The sequence below is a fragment of the Octopus sinensis genome, linkage group LG1, assembly GCF_006345805.1.
Source record: "Octopus sinensis linkage group LG1, ASM634580v1, whole genome shotgun sequence".
Taxonomy (NCBI): domain Eukaryota; kingdom Metazoa; phylum Mollusca; class Cephalopoda; order Octopoda; family Octopodidae; genus Octopus; species Octopus sinensis.
In genome coordinates, this window is record NC_042997.1 from 161831198 (window position 1) to 161853773 (window position 22576).

Consider the following 22576-nt stretch of genomic DNA (forward strand, 5'->3'; position numbering starts at 1 on the left):
ATGTGAGAGCAAAGTCTGTATGTGTGTTTCGTTATATCTGATATAGAAATAAATCAAAGCAGTAAATAATGATAGCTGTATATCTGTGAAATGAAAGCAGTATTTGATTCGGTGTTTGTTCTCCCAGGGTTTGAAAGATATCTAGTAGAATGCAGGCATAAAAAGTTGTAAGCAAATCAAAAATATTACAAACATATATTTGTGAAAATCAGTTATTTTTCAAGGTGTTTTATTGGTCAATACAAATGGAATTTAATGCACTGTTTACTAATTAAACATTTTACGTAAAATTAATTCATTGCAATACGTGGTGTATTGGGCTATTATCATATATATAAAATTCCTGGAAGACGACACAAATACTGTTGCATCCATTTCCGTTCTGTAAGTCAGGATTTGCTGTTTTAGCGTGTGCATATCTGTATGTGTATGTCTACTTGTGTAAGTATGTGTGAAATGTTACACGTGTATCTCCTCGTATTCTAACTTTGTGAGAAAGTGAGTCAGTTCATGTATGTGTATATGTGTTTTGTGTCATCTCTGAAATATATTTAACCATTTAAGGTATTAATTTGTTATGAGCCATACTTGAACAGTGTAGTTTTCGTCATCACATTTTTTAAAATTTTTTGCGCAGTTACAAATTTCTCCCTGTTTATATAACAACCTACTCATGACATTGAAGCCAAACACTGAAAGCGAGTGAAATTTTTTGAAATGAAACTCACCAACTGTTGATTCAATTTCAGATGGTTTTTCTAAACAAAAGTTAAAATGAAATACAATAAACATAATGTCCAATTATTTCATTCACAAACAAAATTGTATATATTTGTCAATATGTTTACATACATATTTATGCATACGTACAATTGTTATATTGATGATCTATTTCCTAAATGCATGCATTGAACTGGAGCATGCTTACATCTGTAATTTATTCCATTATAAGTTTCACAAGTTTATTTGAATTAGGACATTTTCAAACGCATACAGAAGTATGATATTTAGTCAAGAGAAAGCAATTTTTTTCGAACGTATGTAGTTATTAAAAAATTGCTTACCTATACGAGATTCGGTCTCTGTAACAATTTCTGTGAAATTAATAACGTAATCAATTAACTTTTGCTTTCATCAATTCGTAAAATAAACAAATATTAGTTTCAATAATATTTATAAGAAAGTATACGCGGAATTATTCTTCAGGATAGTTCCACACTGATTCCGTAAGTATAAATTAATATGAATAACATAGGTTAACGTTCAATAGTCAATATATTATAGAATGTGTAGTATTTTACATATTAGTTCGTATTAAAACCAATCGTATTACAATTATTTGCAATGAAACTAGCAATTATAAAGCGAATAATAATATAGATCATGTATGTATCATTATTTACATTATTTACATTTGACAGACATTTGTTCTCATCTTGTTTGTTGTTAACACAACGTTTCGGCTGAATAACCTCAAGCCTTCATCAGGTGTCTTGGGGAAGTTTCGAACCTGGGTTCTCATTCCTAAGTTATTTTTCGATGTTCTTGTTGCTGTTGTTATTATTATTATTGTTATTATTATTATTATCATTATTATTATTATTATTCAGGTCAATACTTGGAATCGATCTGGGAATCTTAGGGTTAGTAGTCCGCGTTCTTAACCACAACGCCATATGCCCACTAATCCCAAGATTCCGAGTTCAATTCCAAGCAGTGACCTGAATAATAACAACAACAACAACAACAACAACAACAACAACAACAACAACAACAACAATAACAACAATAACAACAATAACAACAAAAATACATTAGGAATGAGAACCCAGGTTTGAAATTTCCCCAAGACACCTGATGAAGGCTGCAGGGTATATCAACCGAAACGTTGTGTTAACAACAAACAAGATGAGGACAAATATCCGTCAAATGTAAATAATGTAAATAATGTACATAATGCCTCATTTCTTAAATATAGAACTATATGTACGTATCATATTTTCTTAAATTTAGTTAAAAGACACTTACCAACCGTGGCTTCTGCCTCAGAAGCTTGTTCTAAATACGGAATAAAAGATTATGACATCAGAATTCATACCACGTAAGAAGAGTAAATCAGAGTTATATAGAAATACAATAAAAAAACTGTTCGTTTGTTTACACTTTACTAAATTAGGGATATTCTACGATGCTATAATGTTTTGTTTTTTTTATTTTGCGAGGCTGCAATGCATAATTTCACAATTTCATACAGATAGTGAAGTTTACATATAAGTTCCAATTAGTTACTGAAGGAAATTAATTGCAGCAAACTAGCAAAAATTCATTTTAAGACAGATACAATTTTAAAACTAATAGTCATATCCACCATTGCACCGTCGTTAATTTAGAAACATTATTAGTGAGGAAGTATGTTGAATAATTTCAGATTATCAATTTTTTTTAAATAAACAATTTTAACATCCTATTAATAAATTCATTCAAAAATTATGGAATTTTGAAAATTGCTTTTATTATGAGAAGAGCAACGTGTATTTCAAATAAAAACATTCGCTACGCATACATACAATATGGAGAAAGAAAGAAATTAAGTAAGATAATTTTTAGAAATGTGAATAGAACGACTGAGGCGAAACTCTGAAACGCAAAAAAGCTACATCACATTAACGAAAATAAAACTTTGCACACAATCGGTATCATACTTTTGATTACAATATTTTATGAGTCTAATTTCCTGTTCAATGAGTATATTTCGCATATACTAGAATGTATTTTCTCTGAAATCTCAACAAAATGTTTAACTGAAAATAGGTGGGGTTTTGTCTTTTTTTTACATATATCAGGTTGTATGAATGTTATATATTTCTATGTCGAATAATTAACGATTCAAATAGAAGCGAGAATATCCTCCAAAGACCCAAAGCACATGTACGGTACATATTCCTTCTCAAAAACATTACACTATAATGAAACGAGACAAGCGGAAGCAAAAAATCATTTGCAAGTATTCTACCACTCACCAACTGTAGATTCCACCACAGAACGTGTTTCTAGAGAAAGATTAAGGTAAAATGTGTACTATGTTAGTTACATCATAAAGAATATAGGATATCAAAAGACTTATATAAATATATGTATGTATGTATGTATGTATGTATGTATGTATGTATGTAATATCAATGAGATTAATCAGAAGAAATGAAGGAACTGTTCCTGAGTATATTTGTATACTGGTACAGAAGTCCTCAAATTTCCAAGAAAATGGAATGAAATTAAGTAAAATAAAAAAAATAGAACATTTACGTCATTATATTTATGAACTTGTCCAGCCTTTGATAATTGTTTTTACTTTTAATTGAATAGAGTCGCAAGCATTCACAGGTGCGAAACAAAATGAAACGACGTATATATTTTACTTTATTTCATTTCACTCCATTCTAATTCCTTCATTTCTACTGACTAGCCCCATTATTATTATTAATTCTTTTATTCGTATCTTCATATACATATATAGCACATTATGCAGTTTTTTAATACAATTCGTTTATTTCCGAAATATAGTTTTAGTTAATTCAACAAGTCATTATACAAAATAGATGTATTTTACTTAAGTTTATAATCTTGTCATACATGGTGTATAAATGATTAAAGAAGAAATTGGTAGTTTAATTGAATCCAGTAAAAGAGTATCGCAGAGAATTTAAAGATTCTAATATTCTTATGTAATTACATAGAGCTAGGAATAATTCAGTAATAGCTCACCTGTGCGCGTTACTTGTTCAGTTACAACCTCTGTGGAATTAACGAAATGCGCGATTAAATATTTTAAGAGATGATTCAGAACAAATAAATATAAAGATGATTGAGAAAAGATAAATATGTAGTCATTAAATTTTTTTAATATTTTATATATGGCCGACATATGTCTGATAGGAACTTCATTATTTTTAAAGCGATTTGGCAAGGACACAACACACACAATAATGCATACACACACACACATGTGTGTATGAATGTATGTTCACGCACGCGTGCACGTATGCACACGCATTAGTAGTAGCAGTGGCACACAAAAGTAAAATTACTGAGCTATTCAGTGCAATAACGGAGTTTATTTAAGTTTTTGGGTCGAAACTGACACTGTACTACAGGAATGTATCAGCTATAGGATGAATAAATCTAGTGAATTTTCCCGAACATATTTAAGCAGTTTAGCGTTAAAAATTGTAAAACAAAACTCAACATAACAATTTCTACTCATAAAATGCATACTAATTTATTTAGACTGAAATCTCAATCGTCATACATTTAAATACAATTCATATTGCATTTCCAAGCTATATTTAGATAGGGATACATTGCCCCATAGTAATGATTGTACGTTGAGATCATACTTTATTAATACGATAGATTACAGAAAATCTCCTCTGTTAGACGCACCAACAGCGGAATAGGAAAATTGTTTCATTATATTCTATAGTATGAACATGGTTACAAACACGGCTATATATTTCTTAATCCTTTCCGCATCCCAGTTTCACAATGTCTTTAGAAAGATTGCGTGAAAATAATTTATAGATGCCTTTGTGATATAGTGTCCTGGCTATTTAAGCATCACAGAGAGTAATGAAAAGCACTGATGTCTTCATGAAAATGCAATCATATGAACTACACAACAATATGCTCCTCGAAAAGGAAGTAATACTTCGGATGGAAATTTATATCGGCCTTACCGAAAACTCATTTAAGTTCAGATATAGAAAGCATGTAATCTTTCAGATAGTGGTATGAGCAAAATTTAGAAATAATACAATGTAACTTTGCTTAATTTTTGTTACTGTGGTATATCTTGTTCGGCATATCATTATGTCTAGATTATGGAAGCTGTACTCTATACTCTTAGTAATATACGAATATTCGATGAAAGCATGAGTTCTTCTGGACTGGTTCCAGTTCGATAATGAACTTCCATGAAGCCTGTAGTCATTGTTGACTATTCTGTACGTTATCGAACTTACCCTGCATGTGTAAGCTAGAAAGCTATGTCTTATAACCATGGCCATGATAAAAAAAATTATTCTATCTTGGTAATTAATCTAGATAATTTTATTATCTTTAGCCTGCTTTGTATATACTACGAATAAATACACGGATTATGAGTATAGAACTCACAACACCAGATCGATGATGAACTCCTCCAATTCCCTCCCTGCATCATATCCACAATCTCGTATTATTATTATCAATACTATTTTGTGTGCATGTGCGTGTGCGCGTGTGAAACTTCTATTTTTAGTTAGAAATGGATTTCCTCCCTTTCAAATTTGATCACTCGAGAGTTATTTCCCTTGCATAAAATGTAGTAAGTACTGATTTTTTGTGCTTCTCGTTATTCGAGATCCAGATGGTGCCCTTGCTATTTCAACTTGCTAGGGTTCATTTGGGAATGTATTCCTTTATTCCAACATTTCGTTACTCTCTTACCAGGAAAGCAAAAGTAGACGGCAGAGTTTGTTTCAGCTAACAAAATCATATTTGTAGTGTGAATGAATGTGTATGAGAGAAAGAGAGAGGGAGAGAGAAACTGTATATTAACTTGTGTGTATACATATATTTGAATTGGAGGTGTGTGACTGTTTTCGTTTCTTTTCATTAAAATTGTATTGCAGAGCGACTTTCGACTATGGTTTTCGTAGACTTTTCTGATACTGGAGGAAGTCATGTAGTTACTGTCACTTTGAAATGTTGCAGAGTGCTAATGAGAGGATGAGCTGGACTAAATGCTGACTGTAGGTCCTTGAAGTTGGACAAAAATAGCAGAGTCGACTAAAATGAGAGTGACGTAGTTAATTGTAAAGTAAACAAGAAGATCCAAGGAGCAATAGCCATTTTTAGCTCCAGTGGGACAATTCGAAAGCAAGATTTCTGTGACCCTGACAGTGACGTGTTTTGGTGAGCAGCTTCATGTTATTCAGGTAGTTTTCTTTTCTCTAGAAGTCAAAGATGTACATATGCTACGCAGCAGGCTCGGTGTGTAAGCAGTAATGTAATGTCTATCTCAGCTGAAGTAGAAGGTTGTTGAAAGCTCAAATATTTGCCGTACGTTGTATCTTTGAGATGCAGTGTTTGCTAGGCTAAAAAATAACCTTTACCAGGAGATATCTTCAATATTTGTAAAGCTTAGAATTTGTAGTGACAGTAAAGATTCTTGTTATATGCTGTTCATTAGGGAATAAAGTTTTCTTTGTGGGTGTAATGATTAAGTTTTTGTGGTAATGTTCTACAGGGACATGCTCTTGAGATGCCTTTTTGGACAGCTTTGACATTATATGTCGTGATTGCATGTCAGTAATATTTTATAGCAGGTTTTGGAGGAAAGAAGATAACTTGCGTAAGACTAGACAATATTAGAGTTGAAAACAAACAAAAAAGGCTGTAGTAAATAAAACAGACTGCACAGGTAAACCACGCCTCACATAATGCAGAAAAAAAGGTCTAATGGAATTTACTATCATTAGGTGAATGGACAGAAAGCTACACATCCAAGAGACGAGAGATGGATGGTAACAATAGACTGGAAGTTTTGTCATGAGAATCACGCACTAAAATGAAAAAGATACAATAAATTCATAATGGCTACGAGCTCGTGTAGTGCAAACAAGAATTGGTTCGCTAACCACTAGCAATCGTTCAAGGTTGACATTCATTATATAACAAACAATGTCATTGTTCCCATAATTTTGAAAAGATATAAATTTTACTATCTAATTCGCCCCAAACTTTCTGTTCTATAATGTTATAAAACCTTCTGTTCTATAATGGTGTAGATACTTTAAAGATGAAAATCAATAGAAAAGAAAGTAATGTTAAAATTTTCAATAGCACACAAGCGAGACACATACATCGACAATCTGTAAATTAGAAGCGCACAACCTTTAACAATATTAAAATGCAGAAGAAGAAAGAATAAAGCAAATTATAGCGCAAACATGTTTTTCAGATATGTTGGTCAATATGTATTTTATATTCAATTAAACTTGATAAACTTTTAACAAATTTAAAATGAAATGTAAACTTTAATTCATCACAGCGTATTGCATTGGGAATATGACGACATTAGATATTTTGTATTCCTCCAAGAGGGAAAAAATAGTATATGATGTGCATCTTCTCTCGGTGATTCGAATTTTCTTATTTGTATGAATGAATGTGTGTATGTATTTTGCTTATGTGTATGTGATTGTGTGTAAGATACACCGTTTAAAACAGTGCGAATAGAGTCAGGTGAGCATGACCGATCTGATATAAGTGAAACATGGTTTCAGAAAGGTTAGGGCAAAATATAGGGTGGTATCATTGAGTAGGATTTGGCGTTATAGTTCTTCTAGCCCCAAGTTTAGCTGAGGGAAACTGTTTTCAACAGCATTTCAACCAAATAAACTTGTACTTTTGTATATATTTGACCACATTGAACAATGTGTACTTTTTTTTCCTAAGATAGTAAGTGACTTGGTTTGCTATTTCTACCAAATGGATATTCCATGTATAGAGAATCAGCATTGTTCGAAGTATATTGTAAATATACAGGAAGGAGAGTATAGGTGACAAAGTCAAACGCTACGATACACTGATATTGATTTAGTACAGGTCAGGCCGAGCTCCGTCACTACAAGCTGCAGGATGCGAGCTAACAGGAGGTTATCGTTCCAATAGATGAGAGAGAGATACACACCACATATGAAAAAATTTGCCGAGAGATCCGCACACAGGACACGATTAGAATATGAATGAATGTTTATATGAGCGTGTTTTTGTGTTTGTGTATGTGTATATGTGTCTTTGTGTGTGTGCGCGTGAAAGTGTATGTGTAAATGTAAGTGAATACCTGTGTGGTATACTTCTATGTGGTTCACTTCTAAGTATACTATAGTATACTCTCATGCAGTTTAAGATATTACATGAAGCTCAATCTGTCACAATACTTGCTGCATAGAGTACATCATCGTAGATAATATTTCCAAAAGACGACAGAAATGAAATGAAACGCGAATTTACGTTCTGTGAAGCAGGTAGATGCTTGAGAGTGTGATTGTACGTTTGTATGTCTGTGTGGGAGATAAATATTAGCGTGCCTGCATATGTGTGTATATGCCTGCTCTAACGTCTGATTCCATGAGATAATAAGAGTAAATTCAAACGTTTTCTATGTGTTAGCTATGATATATAATATTAACTATTTATTTTTAACTATTTAATGCTCTTGAGATGCCTTTTTGTTTTATTTAATAAAACATTTCTTCCAATTTATTTTCTGCAATCCATACATCGACAACATAGTTCTAACCAACAAATTTATAAAATATTTATGCAGCTGTGCATTTCTCTTATCTATATGGTATAGCGCACACATGAACAATGAAGCAAGTACTGAAGCGAGTAAAAATATTTGAAATTAGACTCACCAACTGCAGATTCAATTTGAGAAGGTTTTTCTGAACAAAAGTTAAAATGGATAACAATAAGAATGATGCTCCGTTATTTCACACAAACAAATTTAGAGTTTATATATATATGTTAAAGGTTTTATATATACGTTTCTGTTTGAGCTATAATACATTTATTACATCGAAGATTTATTTCCGAAGTATACATGTAACTACATTTAGATTCAGGGTGTTAACATACTTTTAAATAAATTCCACATATATTAGAATTAGAAAATTTCCGAATAGTATACGCAAGTAGTGAACGTATTCGATAGAAGTATTTAAAAATTTAATCGAACTTATATAGTTATCTAAAGTTGCTTACCTATGCGAGATTCAGTTTCGGTAATGATTTCTGTGAAAATTAATAACAGAATAAATCATTTAAATCACTATTTTCATCGATTCATAAAATAAACAAATATTAAAGGGCTAGGTTAAAAAAAAAATTATCAGTAAATCTACACGGACATATTATCAAGATACATCCGTACAAATTTATCAGTTATAACTTAATATGAATAAAATAGTTTAAATATTCAACACTTTGTGCCTTATATATTACCGCAAATCATGCCACCAGTATTAGACTAATATTTATCCCAATAAAAATAACGTGAATGAAAATATTATAAAAGTAATTATAAACCTAATACATATATGGATAATTTTATCGTATTTCATGTAAACTACTTAGAAGACACTTACCAACTGTGGCTTCTGCCTCAGAAGGTTGTTCTGAATATGGAATAGAAGGATATAAAAGATTAAGACTTTAAAATTATTAATTAAATAATAAATAAAGCATTTCGGAAACAGTTCATGCCTGAGCATTAAAATCATATCAATAGAATCATTTAAAAGTTATTGGACCTCGGAAATGGCTTATATTATCAAAAAGCAACGTTTATTTCAAATTATAGCATTTGCTAATCACGCATATAAGTATTATGAAGAAACAAAACAACCACATAAGATTTACTTTTAGATATATTATGTAATTACAGCATTAGATGTGAAACAATGAAACGCGATAGAAGCTTCACCACATTCTTAAAAAGCCTTTACAACAATCGACATCATATAGTTGATTACAATATCTCATAATGTGTTTAATTCTGTTCTATTAGTATATATTTTATAAATTTACGTTTCCTCGGAAACTAAAAATAAGTGGTTTTTACTACCGAGTCAGTATATGAATATTACATGTTACTACTACAAATGATTACTACGATTCAAATTATTAAGGATACTGCGTTAAACAAATTAAAGATACTGCGCTAAACAGATACGAAGTACATTTTTTTTTTCTCGACAAAACAGTACACGAAAATATATTGAGTCATTGAAATAAACTCGAACAGAAGCAAGAAATCATTAAATAATCTCCCACTCACCGACTGAAGATTCTACCACAGAACGTGTTTCTAGATAAAGATAAATGTAAATATTTATATTTGTGTCATGTGCATCACACAGATTATAAGACTAACAGAAACTAACTATATATGATACAACACATTTTATCCGTTTATTTTATTGTACATATCCCAAATATAATGTTTGTTATTTCAACATATGTAAACTTTATATATGACAGACAGACTTTACTGAAATTTATAATTCTTTCATCGATTATGCGCAGATAAATAATTTAATTGAGACATTAAAAGATTTTAATATTCTTATATTGATAGATAGAGCTAAAAACAATTCTGCAACAGCTTACCTGTGCGAGTTACTTTTTCTGTCACAACTTCTGTGAAATTAACGAAATTAAATATTAAATATTAAAAGATACTTCGTAACAGTATGCAGATATATAAGCTACTAGAAAAAATACTTCATATACTTATGCTATGACACGGGCTAATATTTTTAAAGCTATACCACACATATAAACACATTTACAGACGCTCACATATGTGTGTGTGTGTTCGTATGAATATTTGCATGTATATATATATATATATATATATATATATATACACATATATGAATGTGCGTGTGTGTGCGTGCCTGTGTGTATGTGTTCTATTTTTAATTATTCGAATTCTTCCTTTGAAGAAGGAGCTGGTTTCTGACATATACACAACTCCATCGCTAGAATGTAAATAAAGAAAATACTGTCCCATTTTAAACCTGCGACAAGTCTTGCCATGTTTTACTGTTCCGCTTACAAATTGTATTTGTAATGCGCGAGTCACATGGTCGATTTCTTTTTCTAAAAATCCAAGTTTATCCAGATTGGCAGTTAGGTATTTACTTATAAAACCAAGTGCACCAATTATTATTGGTATACATGTAATCCAAATATAGCTATGGGCATATAGCAGCTGTCCATAGTTACCGTCTTTCTCTTTGATTTTCAAAAAGATGTCTTGGTGGGAAAGTTTCCCCAGCATTCCTTGCGTTGATATTTATGTTCGTTTTTCAACAACAGGGATTCTCTATATTTATTCCAGGATATTCTTTTTCTTCCGGATGGTATGGTATGTTGCTTTTGCGATAACGTCGTGTCGCATATTAAGGTAGTATCTTGACAATATATTTGAGCAGCTGTTAATCGCATGTAATGTCTTCCAAGGAAATATTACATAATGTATTATGGAGGTATATATGCATCGTTGTATGTATGAATGTATGCGTAACGAACAAAAGAAAAGTCACTGAACACAGAAGAAAGCACGATTGTAGTTTATAATGAACTTACAAGTGTACGTTATGTATGGTGCAGGATAGAGTATAGGATGATTTAATTTGCCCTTGAATACGCTTCTGAGGGTGACAGCAAGAGGGTTATTGATATATAACCAGAAAGGTGTAAATAACAAACTGAACCATTCAGTAACATTAACGTAACGATAAAAGAAATTTGAAATAAACAAAATAAATAAAATTTCAAAAGCAAACAAACGAAAACACATTTTTACACTGGCAGGTGCAAATTAGAAATGTACGAATTTTCTAAAATAAGCGGAAAACAACTTATAAATGAAGCAAACATTTCGTTTTAGAAGTCAGCAATACAAAACGTCATGTTCAGCAATACACATTTCCTTTCATATATATGTAGCTATTTTTGCTACCTTCCAATCATTTTACCGTGGTGCACTGTTGTTAAGGCTTATTTGTTTGTATGATTATATGCGTACATATTTGTATGTATATATGCGCTAGGGAGCTTAGTATGCGTTCGTTACGAGTTTAGTACGTGTTTGTTACGAGTCTAGTGTGCATTTGTTACATTTTAAAATGCATGTTTCTCTCTCTCTCTCTCTCTCTCTCTCTCTCTCTCTATATATATATATATATATATAATATATATATATATATATATATATATATATATATATTATATATATATATGTATGTATGTATATATATATATATATATGTGTGTGTGTTTGTGTATATATATATATATATATATGTGTTTGTGTATATATATATATATATATATATGTGTTTGTGTATATATATATATATATATATGTGTGTGTGTGTGTTTGTATATATATATATATATATATATATATATATATATATATCATGCATATGGCACTGGCACTCCGTCGGTTACAGCATACGTAAATCAGAATTGATCCCCCGGATCTGTTGGGTCCCTGGGCAACTTCCCAGTGTGCCTATACCTTAAGAAAGCTAATTACTATTTGTTTCAAAGGCAACCGTCTGATCTATTCTGTTGAATATATTTAAAAATACAAATTAAGACAAAATATATAGAGGGAAACAAACGAAGACATATTTTACACCACCAACCGCAAGTTAGAAACATATACCCTTTCCAAAGAACATAAAATTCATGAAACGAAAAAATAACAAATTAAAATTAATGCAAACATAGTTTTAGAAGTCAGCATAGCAAACGTCATGCTCATAAATAAGCATTTATTGTATTATACTAGTCTTAAATGTACGTAATATTCCGTTCATCATAGTACATTTTCAACTTTATGCACTTTTTTAAACAACATAATTACTGTGATATGTGCATCGCCACCAAGTTATACAAACCTCTTGGCTTATGTGCGTGTATGAGTGTCTGTGTGAATGGATGCGTGTGTGAGATTTCCGCATGCGATTTGTTACGAAAAAATGTGCGAGTACATTCCAGTGTTGTGTTTTAAATATCATATATATCTAACATTTGCGTAGATATAGATTTTTCCCTGCTATATTTCATACTTGATTATTGAAGCCAAACATTAAAAGCCAGTGAAAATATTTTTAATTTAACTCACCAACTGTAGATTCAACTCCCGATGGCTTTTCTGAACAAAATTTAAAATAAGTACAATAAGAACACTGCTTAATTATTCCACACGAAAACACTTTTCCTTTATATTGATTTAAATGTTTGCCAATATAAAAATACATTTGTGTATTTGGAATATATGTCCACTGTTATACTGATTGAACAGGTTTAGGTCGGTTATTTCGTCTTTTACAAATATTACAAATTTACTAGAATTGAAAATAGTTACTTCGTGTATTCTTACTCATAAGGGTACAAGAAAACTATAAACGTTATGAATTATAATAAAAGAATGTATCATTTACAGTCTCAAAAACCTAAATATTAATTTTGATGAACTCTGTATAATTATTCCAAAGATTCTTACCTATGCGAGACTCGGTTTCTGTAACAACTTCTGTGAAATTAACAATGCAAAAAAATTAACTATAGTTTTCATGAATTGTTACAATAAATGAATTAAGAGGAAATAGTTTCAATAAAGTTTATCGGTTATCAACACGGAAATATTTACCGGGATACTTCTATAGTAATTCCATTTATTAAAAGTTATTATGTATAACATGACTTAACGGTGACTGTTTAATATATGATCAAATATTATAGGTCCCACATATTAGTTCAAATGAAATGCAAATTATACTACTAATATATACTCAATAGAAATAATATGAATAAAAACAATTATAAATGAAATACTAATTATAAGATTATTAGTACAAGTATTTATTTTTGAAGTATCTGATTAAAGAACACTTACTAACAGTGGCGTCGACCTCAGAAGGTTGTTCTGAATATAAAATAAAAAAGTATGACATCAGACTTTTAAACCACATGCAGATGGAGAACCTGATATATGTATAAACACAATTACAAACTACTAATCTATGTATATGTTCCTTTTTCCATGATATCAGTCAGTACGGCACTATTCTTACGTAATATATTTTTTTCAAAATCTGATATATGTCGGATAGCTTAAAACCAAGTCTCTCTGAATTACTTATAGAAATATGCCATCAGACTGGTAAAATTTCATTATAAACACGATGTAATCTTTAAAATTTACTATATACTCCAATACTTCAATAATTATTGCGTAACAATACTTCGAATGCATCCATGTGAAGGTATATTAAATATATCTAAATTGTTACTTAATGTGTATTAAAAAATTTATAGGCAATTGCAAAAACAGTAACGCAGGAACTCAAGTCTTTTGTAATACGTTCAAAGTAGATGTTTGCTCACCTCTTGGACGTTCGTCCTGTGTCACAACATCTGTGAAATTAATGAAATAAAATTGCAATTGAATCTGACACATCAATATATTTAAATGCATCCATGAATTTAAGGAAGGGGTAACAACAATATTTCATTTTATATGAAAATGGGAACTTCAAAGATAATAGTTTTTTTACCATTTGTGAGAGACAAATTTTCCTTTCCTTTCCTTTCAAGGATATTTATATTTCGAAAGTATATAAGCAAATTCATTTTCAATATTATCATATTATTGACAGTATTAGCAACGTTAATTTTAAATCATTGCTTTCGCAATTCTCACATGCGCGAAAAATATCGGATCATATAGATAAAATAAATAGAACATTCGATATATACGACCGAAATAGGAAAAAAGGAATCAAACACATATATATCAGTATGACGAGTTCAATATGATAATCCCTAAGCACATATTTTATTATACTATAGCGTTAGGCCTTTTGCGTAAAGTAGAAAGAATATTATTATAGCTTGTATGTAAATATATTAAAATCTCAACGAAATCATTAACTGAAAAAATACATTTATTCCTGCCGCGATGTTATATGAACGTTATGTTTATATTATAAATATTTCATATACTTCACGAACCAAAGAAATATTCTCCAATATTTATCCAGACAAATATGAAGCATGTTTATTCTTAACCAAAGACTAGAGAGAAAAGAAGCAACTATACGAAGATGGAATTCTGCGACATGCAGAAGCAAAGAAACCGTTAGAGAATAATTTCTCACTCACCAAATGTAGAGTCCACATCAGAACGTGTTTCTAATTAAAGGAAAATTTATAACCCTATTAGTTACGTCACAGAAAACAAAGGACTGACAAACACTAAATACAATCACATAGAGCTCATTTCTATCGTGTGTTTTCCTTTTTTAATTTTAAAATAATTTAATTCCGAAATATTATTGCAGTTATTTCTAAAGTTAAAATAGGAACAGGTTGCATTGTTTTAGGAAAAGAACACATTATATAATATATGCGTGAACTACACTTAACTGGAACTGGAAATTCTTTTATAGATCATGAGTAATTAACGTGGTAGCAGAAGATTTGATTAAAACTTAATAAACAAACATCCCACAAAAAAATTATACTCGTCGATATACAGTAGGAGAAGCAATTCTGCATTTGCTTACCTGTACGAGTTACTTTTTCCGTGACAACTTCTGTAGAATTAATAAAACAACGTAGTTAAAGATTTCAAAAGATACTTCATGCCAAAATATACAATTTTGTAGCGATTGAAAAATTTCGCTTTACACTTCATGATGTGAAAGATAACCGTTATTTTAAAAACAACACTTAAAACATGTGCATATTCGTGTAATATGTGAATATATATATGACTGTACACACACACACATATATATATATATATATATATATATATATATATACATACATATATATGTATACATAGATACATATATATATACATACGTAAATATATATATGTATACTATACATACATTTATATATATATTCATACATACATTATATACATACATATGTATAGAGATATAGATATATATATATATATATATTATATATATATATATATATATATATATATATACATATATTACAAAAATCTTCACAACCTTGGCTTTGTTATTTCATTTTGTCTAATACTTATATGCATGCTAATACAAGACCCACATTAGAATTCTCACTCGCATCACTATCGAACCAAGAGCTTACGTACGGTCTGTCCATAGCACTTACTTGATGTTACCTGCCACTCTTTGGGTCTTCTAGATACCAATACCTCTCATACATACATATATACATATATGCATGCGTATATATATACATATATGCATATATATATATATATATATATACATATATACATATATACATACATATATGTATACATATATACATATACATATATATATACATGCATACATATATATATATATATATATATATATATATACATACATATATATATACATACATACATACATAATTATATATATATACAGAAAATACATGCATACATACATATATACATTCACATACATACATACATACATACATACATACATACATACATACATACATACATACATACAAGTATGTGCATACACACACACATGCGTCATAAAAACTTAAACTTTTAACACAAATTTTAAGTTACACACCATATCCATTCGGAAAATAATACCGTTATAGTCATTCCTTTTAACAATCTACTGGAATTAAGCCAAGATATACTGTTTTCCATGGCTGAATACTGACCTTCGTTCCACTAACAATTTTACTCTTTTTATTTCTTTCACCCAACACACTAAGTTTTATGTCTTTTACACTAAACCTGTTTCTTGACTTTTAAGTCAATTGTTTAGTCCAGTACCTTAAGCAAAATAAAAGTTCTATCGACTTTTTTATAATAAATGATAGAAAGCCACTAGTGTAACAGACGATGGACAGATGGAGTTATAGATCAATAATTTTTATTAAGAGAATTGTTTGCTGGCATAATCGAATACGTGTATGAATTCAGATAAGTATAAACGTGTTTGTTTTTTCCTGTCTTTAAATATGTCAGTAAATTCTGAAATATTCGATATTGATACAGTAAATTAGACATCCGTGCTTTTTAGATGAAAATTATAACTGACAATTAGAGTGCGAATATGATATCTATTTTACTAGCTTAGTCTCTGACTTCTCGTTATAGATATTTTAAAGTTGAAGATATTTTAAAGGCATAAATGAAGATTAAGTAAAAGAATAAAGCGAAGACGTTTGAAACGAGCAACTGTAAATTAAAAGCACATCTTTTCCAAAGGACATAAAATGCATGAAGAGGAAGCAAAAAGTTAACTAAAATAGTCTAATTATTTTATTTTGGAAGCCAGCCTTCATAAATTTCATGTTCACCAGTACACATTTGATTGGCTATATATGTATCTAGTTTAAAATACTGCTTCACAATCAGTCCATAGCAGCTAAAACATTATTGCCTTTATAATTTATATATTATACCTACAAATGGATACAAATATGTGCTACTAGCAGTATCGCCCGGCGTTGCTCGGGTTTGTAAGGGAAATAACTATATAAGCATTTTTAGAGAGTTACTTCCCTTATAGATGCCAATTCGGGCTTTCTTAGCCATTTCTGTTTTGGTGTCTTCAAGCCATGAAGTCGTTGTTCTAAAAGAACGCTGGTCTCCTTGACAACGCTTTACGACGTTGATTTCTTTACACTCCCTTCCCCACAGCTTCACGAGGGAGGGAAGAAGGGGGAGAAGCAAACAGGTGCAGGTGTGACCATGGACGCCAACTCCGCCGCCATCGACACACGAAAAATTATGCATTAAAATGGAATAAAAAATGATGTTAAATTATTTTTAAAATCGTAGACTCATCGTAGACGCGCGCTAATACTCAGACGGGCTCGATATGAATCACGACTATAAGATACCCGAATTTGGTTAAACTGCACCGCAAAATGTGGGAGTAGTTAGGAATCTAAATCGAAGGGGACAGACACTCACACAACTACAGTTTTATATATATAGATGTGTATCGTCATTGTGTTATACTGATTTATTGGCTTCTGTGTGTGTATGCATGCGTGAGATTTTCTTACGAACAATGTGCGTGTCTGCTTCTCTATGTGCATGCAGTATCGTTTAGATATCAAGTATATCAAATACAAAAAATAATAACGTCATAATAGATTTCATACTCCTATGAGCAATGAAGTGAAAAATTACAAGCTAGCGAAATTATTTCAAATTAAACTCACCAACTGTAGATTCAATTCCAGATGGTTTTTCTGAACAAATTTTAAAATAAGTACAATAAGACCATTGCTTGATTATTTCACAAAAACATTTAAATTCTTTCCTATCAATATTTATCCGAATATTTACTTATATAAAATACATTGTGTATTTATAATCCACTAACTTTGTTACACTGTTGTAGTTATCAAATATTGAAATTTTACGTCTGCTACTTATTCTTTTAAAACTTTACAAATATTTAAGAATTGAAAAGCTTCCTTATATATATTCTTGTGTATATTCCTTCTAAAATGCACAGACTATCATTAATTATATCATACGAATCTTTATCAATTATATTTCACAAGATGTATCATTCATATTATCAGATATTTATATTTAATTTTGATGAACCTTACATAATTACTTCAAAACGCTTACCTATGCGAGATTCGGTTTCTGTAACAATTTCTGTGAAATTAACAACGCAATAAATTAACTGACGTGTTTATGATTTGTTACAACAAACAAATGTTAAATAGACGATCTTCAACGACAATTTATCAATGAATCGATACGTAACTATTTATCAGGATACATTCTTCTCAACTTCAGAAGTAAAATTTGTGTAACATGAATTAAGGATGATTATTCATCATATGAATACGATATGCTTTACATATTAGTTGAATTTAAAGCAAATTATACTGCTAATATTTATTCCAATAAAATTAGTTATAACTGAAGAATTATTTATAACAATAATTTATAATACAGTCGATTTTTTATGGAATCTGATTAAAGAGCACTTACTAACTGTGGCGTCGATCTCAGATGGTTGTTCTAAATATGGAATAAAAGATAACTGTGTCAGATATTTAGACCTCATACACATAGAAAAAATATATTAAGAAGCACAGTTACGAACCACTTATCTACATACACTACTTTTCTATATTCCATAACATTGGTCAATACCGCAATATCTTTATGCACTAATATATTCACGATCTGCCTTATGTTGGATTTTTAAATGCCAACAACTCTGATATACACAAGGAAAATACACATGACTCAAAATGACCAAAACTTCATTTTAAGCATTATACGCTTGAGAAAGTGTTCATCATCTCCAATAATTACGGCGTATCAATATTTTGTAGACATTCATGTGCAGATTGTGGAAAGCACACATAATTGTTGATACAATTACAGAAACGATATATAACTTAGAAACTTAGGTCTGTTGTGGTAATGTTGAAAACAAATGTTTGCTCACCTTTAGGACGCTCGTCCTGTGTCACAACATCTGTGGAATTAATGAAATACTAATTGTAATTATGAATTTAAAAGCTAAGGCGATATTTCAATTAATTTGAAAATGGGAACATTAGAAAATGTTAGTTCACTAGTGTGCGTATACCGGTTTACTTATACTGCAGGCGTATATTACAAGCATTGCGAACATACAATTTCATTTCATTTACGACATTATTATAAGAAAAATTTGAATAATACAATAAAAATGAACGAAAAAATCAAGTCAATTTACATATCGAATGCTATAGAACATTCAATGCATGAAAGTGTTACACATATCCAGTATTATAATATTACAGATTTTTTATTACAAACAGACTTATTTCTAATATGAACAATCGCACATATTTTGCAAATCAAATATTAAAAGAAATATCTTCCGATATTTAGCCTAACAAATGAGAGATTCATTTGATTTTATTGAACAGCAGAGAATAAATTAGGAAACTACACAAAAATATATAAAGGCAACAAAGCAAAAATTTTACAAGCAGAAGCAATTAATTATTAGAAAGTAATTTCTCACTCACCAACTGATGATTCCACCTCAGAGCGAGTTTCTAGTTAAAGATAATATATATACTCCTATTACCTACATCTTAAAGCACATTCGAGTGACAAACACTAAACACACTTTTTGTGCTTGTTCTCTCTCTCTCTCTCTCTCCTCTCTCTCTCTCTCTCTCTCTCTCTCTCTCTCTCTCTCTCTTTCTTTCTTTCCTTCTCATTTTTATTTTTTTGTTGTTTCGCTTTTAATTTTGCCTTAAAATCATTGCGAAACATTATTTCGATTATTTCACACGATAGCAGCATTATATGTAAGGTATTCCTCATATAATATATATGGAAATTACGCCTATATACTATTTATGTTAGGTACACTTTACTGGAAATGAAAACTCTTTCATGAATAGTATCTATATGACGAACAAGTAAACGATTTAATTATAATTTAGTAATAATTTCACTAAATTACAGATTCAATATTTTTATGTCGGTATATAGTTTCTGAGACAATTCTGAATTAGCTTACCTGTACGAGTTACTGTTTCTGTTGTAACTTCTGTGGAATTAATGAAATATGTGGTTAAATAGTTTGTAAAATAATTAGTGAAAGAATATATAATTACATAACCAAAAGAGAAGGAAACTTTATAACGGATGCGTAACGGTCCACGATTTTGAAAACGAAGACACACAGAATACATACATATATACGTACGTAGAATATATATGGGGGGGTGAGTGTGTATGCATATATGTTTATATATAAACTGATATAGTATATATGTTTGAATATACATATATATGTATATACAATTGTTTATATATACATGTATATATCTTTCTAAACGGTTCCTGGATAAATGTCTCCAACAAATTCCAGATAAACCATCTACACCCGATATATCATTGCAAACATTAACTTTATACTCGAGTGGGATATAATGTCCCAAAAAGGACTGCAATATGAAACATCATTAAATGTTTTTTTGAATATGGTGCTATTAAATTAAACGTGGCCTGTGCCAATTCTGGTCGAAACTAATATAATATCAAACCGGTGTAACATTTTTATTTTTAATTTCTTGAAAAAAAATGCGATTCTCATCACCAGCCAGAAAAATATATCAGAACTACATTTTTAAAACTAATCAGGTGAAAATTTTAAAAACTTTATGTGGGTGTAACACACACACATTATATATGTGTGTGTGTGTATGTATATTTATATATTTGTATATATGTATATATGTGTATATGTGTGTATGCATGTATGTATGTATGTATGTATGTATGTATGTATGTATGTATGTATGTATGTATGTATGTATAGGAAAAATGGAAGTTGAAAATGCGCTGAGAATAGTTAAAATATATTTTATTAATATATTTAAAGATTTAACCGATTTCACAGCTTACACTGCTTTTCAAAATTTTGAAATAGAATGACGTGGCTTATGTCGCAGCTGTTTTGCTTCTGACTAGTGTTTGAAGGTCAAATTAGTATGTTTTGAATAGGGTTTGACTGGTAGAGAATAGTCACATGACTGGTCTTAGAAATTTTTGCAAGTTTCCCGCTGTCCGTGTGTTATTATCCAATGACAATGTTTAACGTCGTAACTTAAGGCTGACATGGTTAACTGAACAAGTCTAGTGGTAGTACTAAACAATCGTATTTTTATCTCTACCTGGAATGAAATAATTTTGTTATATATATATATATAGTTTTTTATACTTGTGTGTGTATGGTTCAGTGGTTAGAACGTCGGGTTTACAATCATGAGGTAGTGAGTTAGATTCCTGAACCGGGATGAGTGTCGTATTCTTGAGCAAGACATTTTATTGCACGTTGCTCCAGTTTGCACAGCCGTAGAAGCGTATTGCAGCATCACTGGTGCCAAGCTGTATCAACCTTTGCTTCTCTCTTGGATAACATTGGTGGCGTGTAGGGAGGAGGATGCTGGTATGCATGAGCGACTGCTGGTATTTCGTAAAAACAACCTTGCCCAGACTTGTGCCTTGTATGTGCAATCTCATGGTCATTCATGACCGAAGGCTTACCCTTCACATATACATACATAAATGCATATACGTTCATGAGTGTGCTTTTCCTTCTTGCTTCGTTTTTATAAAATTAAGTCGTGATTTCGTAGATCATAACACTCGTGTTCTTGTAGTGTGGTATCATCAACAAAGGACTGAGTGTTGTTGAAATTAACGAGTAATGAGTTCATTGATGTTTAAATGGTAGAATGCAGTTGCGACTCTAAGCACTCTGGAATAGCAGTCATGACATTCTACTGATCACAGAAAGGCAGCACTGTCAGTATATATTATAATGGTACAAACTGACAGAAAGCCACTTATTCAAGAGATAAAAGTTGGGTGAAGCCATTGACCAGCAATTTTGTGAAACAGTTCACATGTCAGACACGGTCGAATGCGCGTGCGTGTGTGTTCACAGTCGTTTAAGTATAAACGTGTGAGCGTATTTCTATCTCCATATATGAGCGGTAATTCTGCAGGAAACCGATATTGATGCAATAAACCCTCGCTTCTGTTATGAAAACGATATTTGACTATTGCAGCACAAAAAAAAGGCTTTATTTCCTTGAGTTTTAAGAGGTCTGTTTTACAATGTAATTCAGTTGTAAACGTCTCATCTCTCATGTTGAACATATGTTAAATAACGACACAAGACTACCACAATTACAGAGAAACAAACGAAAATATATTTTACACCAACATCAACTTAGAAACGTACAATTTCTCCAAAGTAAATAAATTCCGAGAAGAAAAGCAAATAGCAACATATAAATAATGCAAAGATTTCTTTTTAAAAGCCAACATTGATGAACGTCATGCTCTTTAAAAAAAAAATTTAAAATATTGTGCAATATATATATAATCTCTGTGTAAATATATGTGCTTGTATGCGTGTTT

At 30.6% G+C, this 22576-nt stretch overlaps 1 protein-coding gene across 1 annotated transcript in view; it reads right to left on the reverse strand.

The window, feature by feature from the left end:
- LOC115210729 (titin) overlaps positions 1-22576 on the reverse strand; it is a 678167-nt gene that overhangs the window by 483530 nt on the left and 172061 nt on the right. The window contains exons 80-101 of the mRNA XM_036506041.1: positions 20163-20192; positions 19660-19689; positions 19089-19118; positions 18623-18652; positions 18251-18280; positions 17830-17859; positions 15201-15230; positions 14797-14826; positions 14020-14049; positions 13529-13558; positions 13136-13165; positions 12755-12784; positions 10219-10248; positions 9887-9916; positions 9195-9224; positions 8812-8841; positions 8463-8492; positions 3763-3792; positions 3021-3050; positions 2029-2058; positions 1065-1094; positions 729-758 (exon numbers count right to left, since the gene is read on the reverse strand). Of these exons, the coding sequence (XP_036361934.1) occupies positions 729-758; positions 1065-1094; positions 2029-2058; positions 3021-3050; positions 3763-3792; positions 8463-8492; positions 8812-8841; positions 9195-9224; positions 9887-9916; positions 10219-10248; positions 12755-12784; positions 13136-13165; positions 13529-13558; positions 14020-14049; positions 14797-14826; positions 15201-15230; positions 17830-17859; positions 18251-18280; positions 18623-18652; positions 19089-19118; positions 19660-19689; positions 20163-20192 (660 nt within the window). The remainder of the gene's footprint in view (positions 1-728; positions 759-1064; positions 1095-2028; positions 2059-3020; positions 3051-3762; positions 3793-8462; positions 8493-8811; positions 8842-9194; positions 9225-9886; positions 9917-10218; positions 10249-12754; positions 12785-13135; positions 13166-13528; positions 13559-14019; positions 14050-14796; positions 14827-15200; positions 15231-17829; positions 17860-18250; positions 18281-18622; positions 18653-19088; positions 19119-19659; positions 19690-20162; positions 20193-22576) is intronic.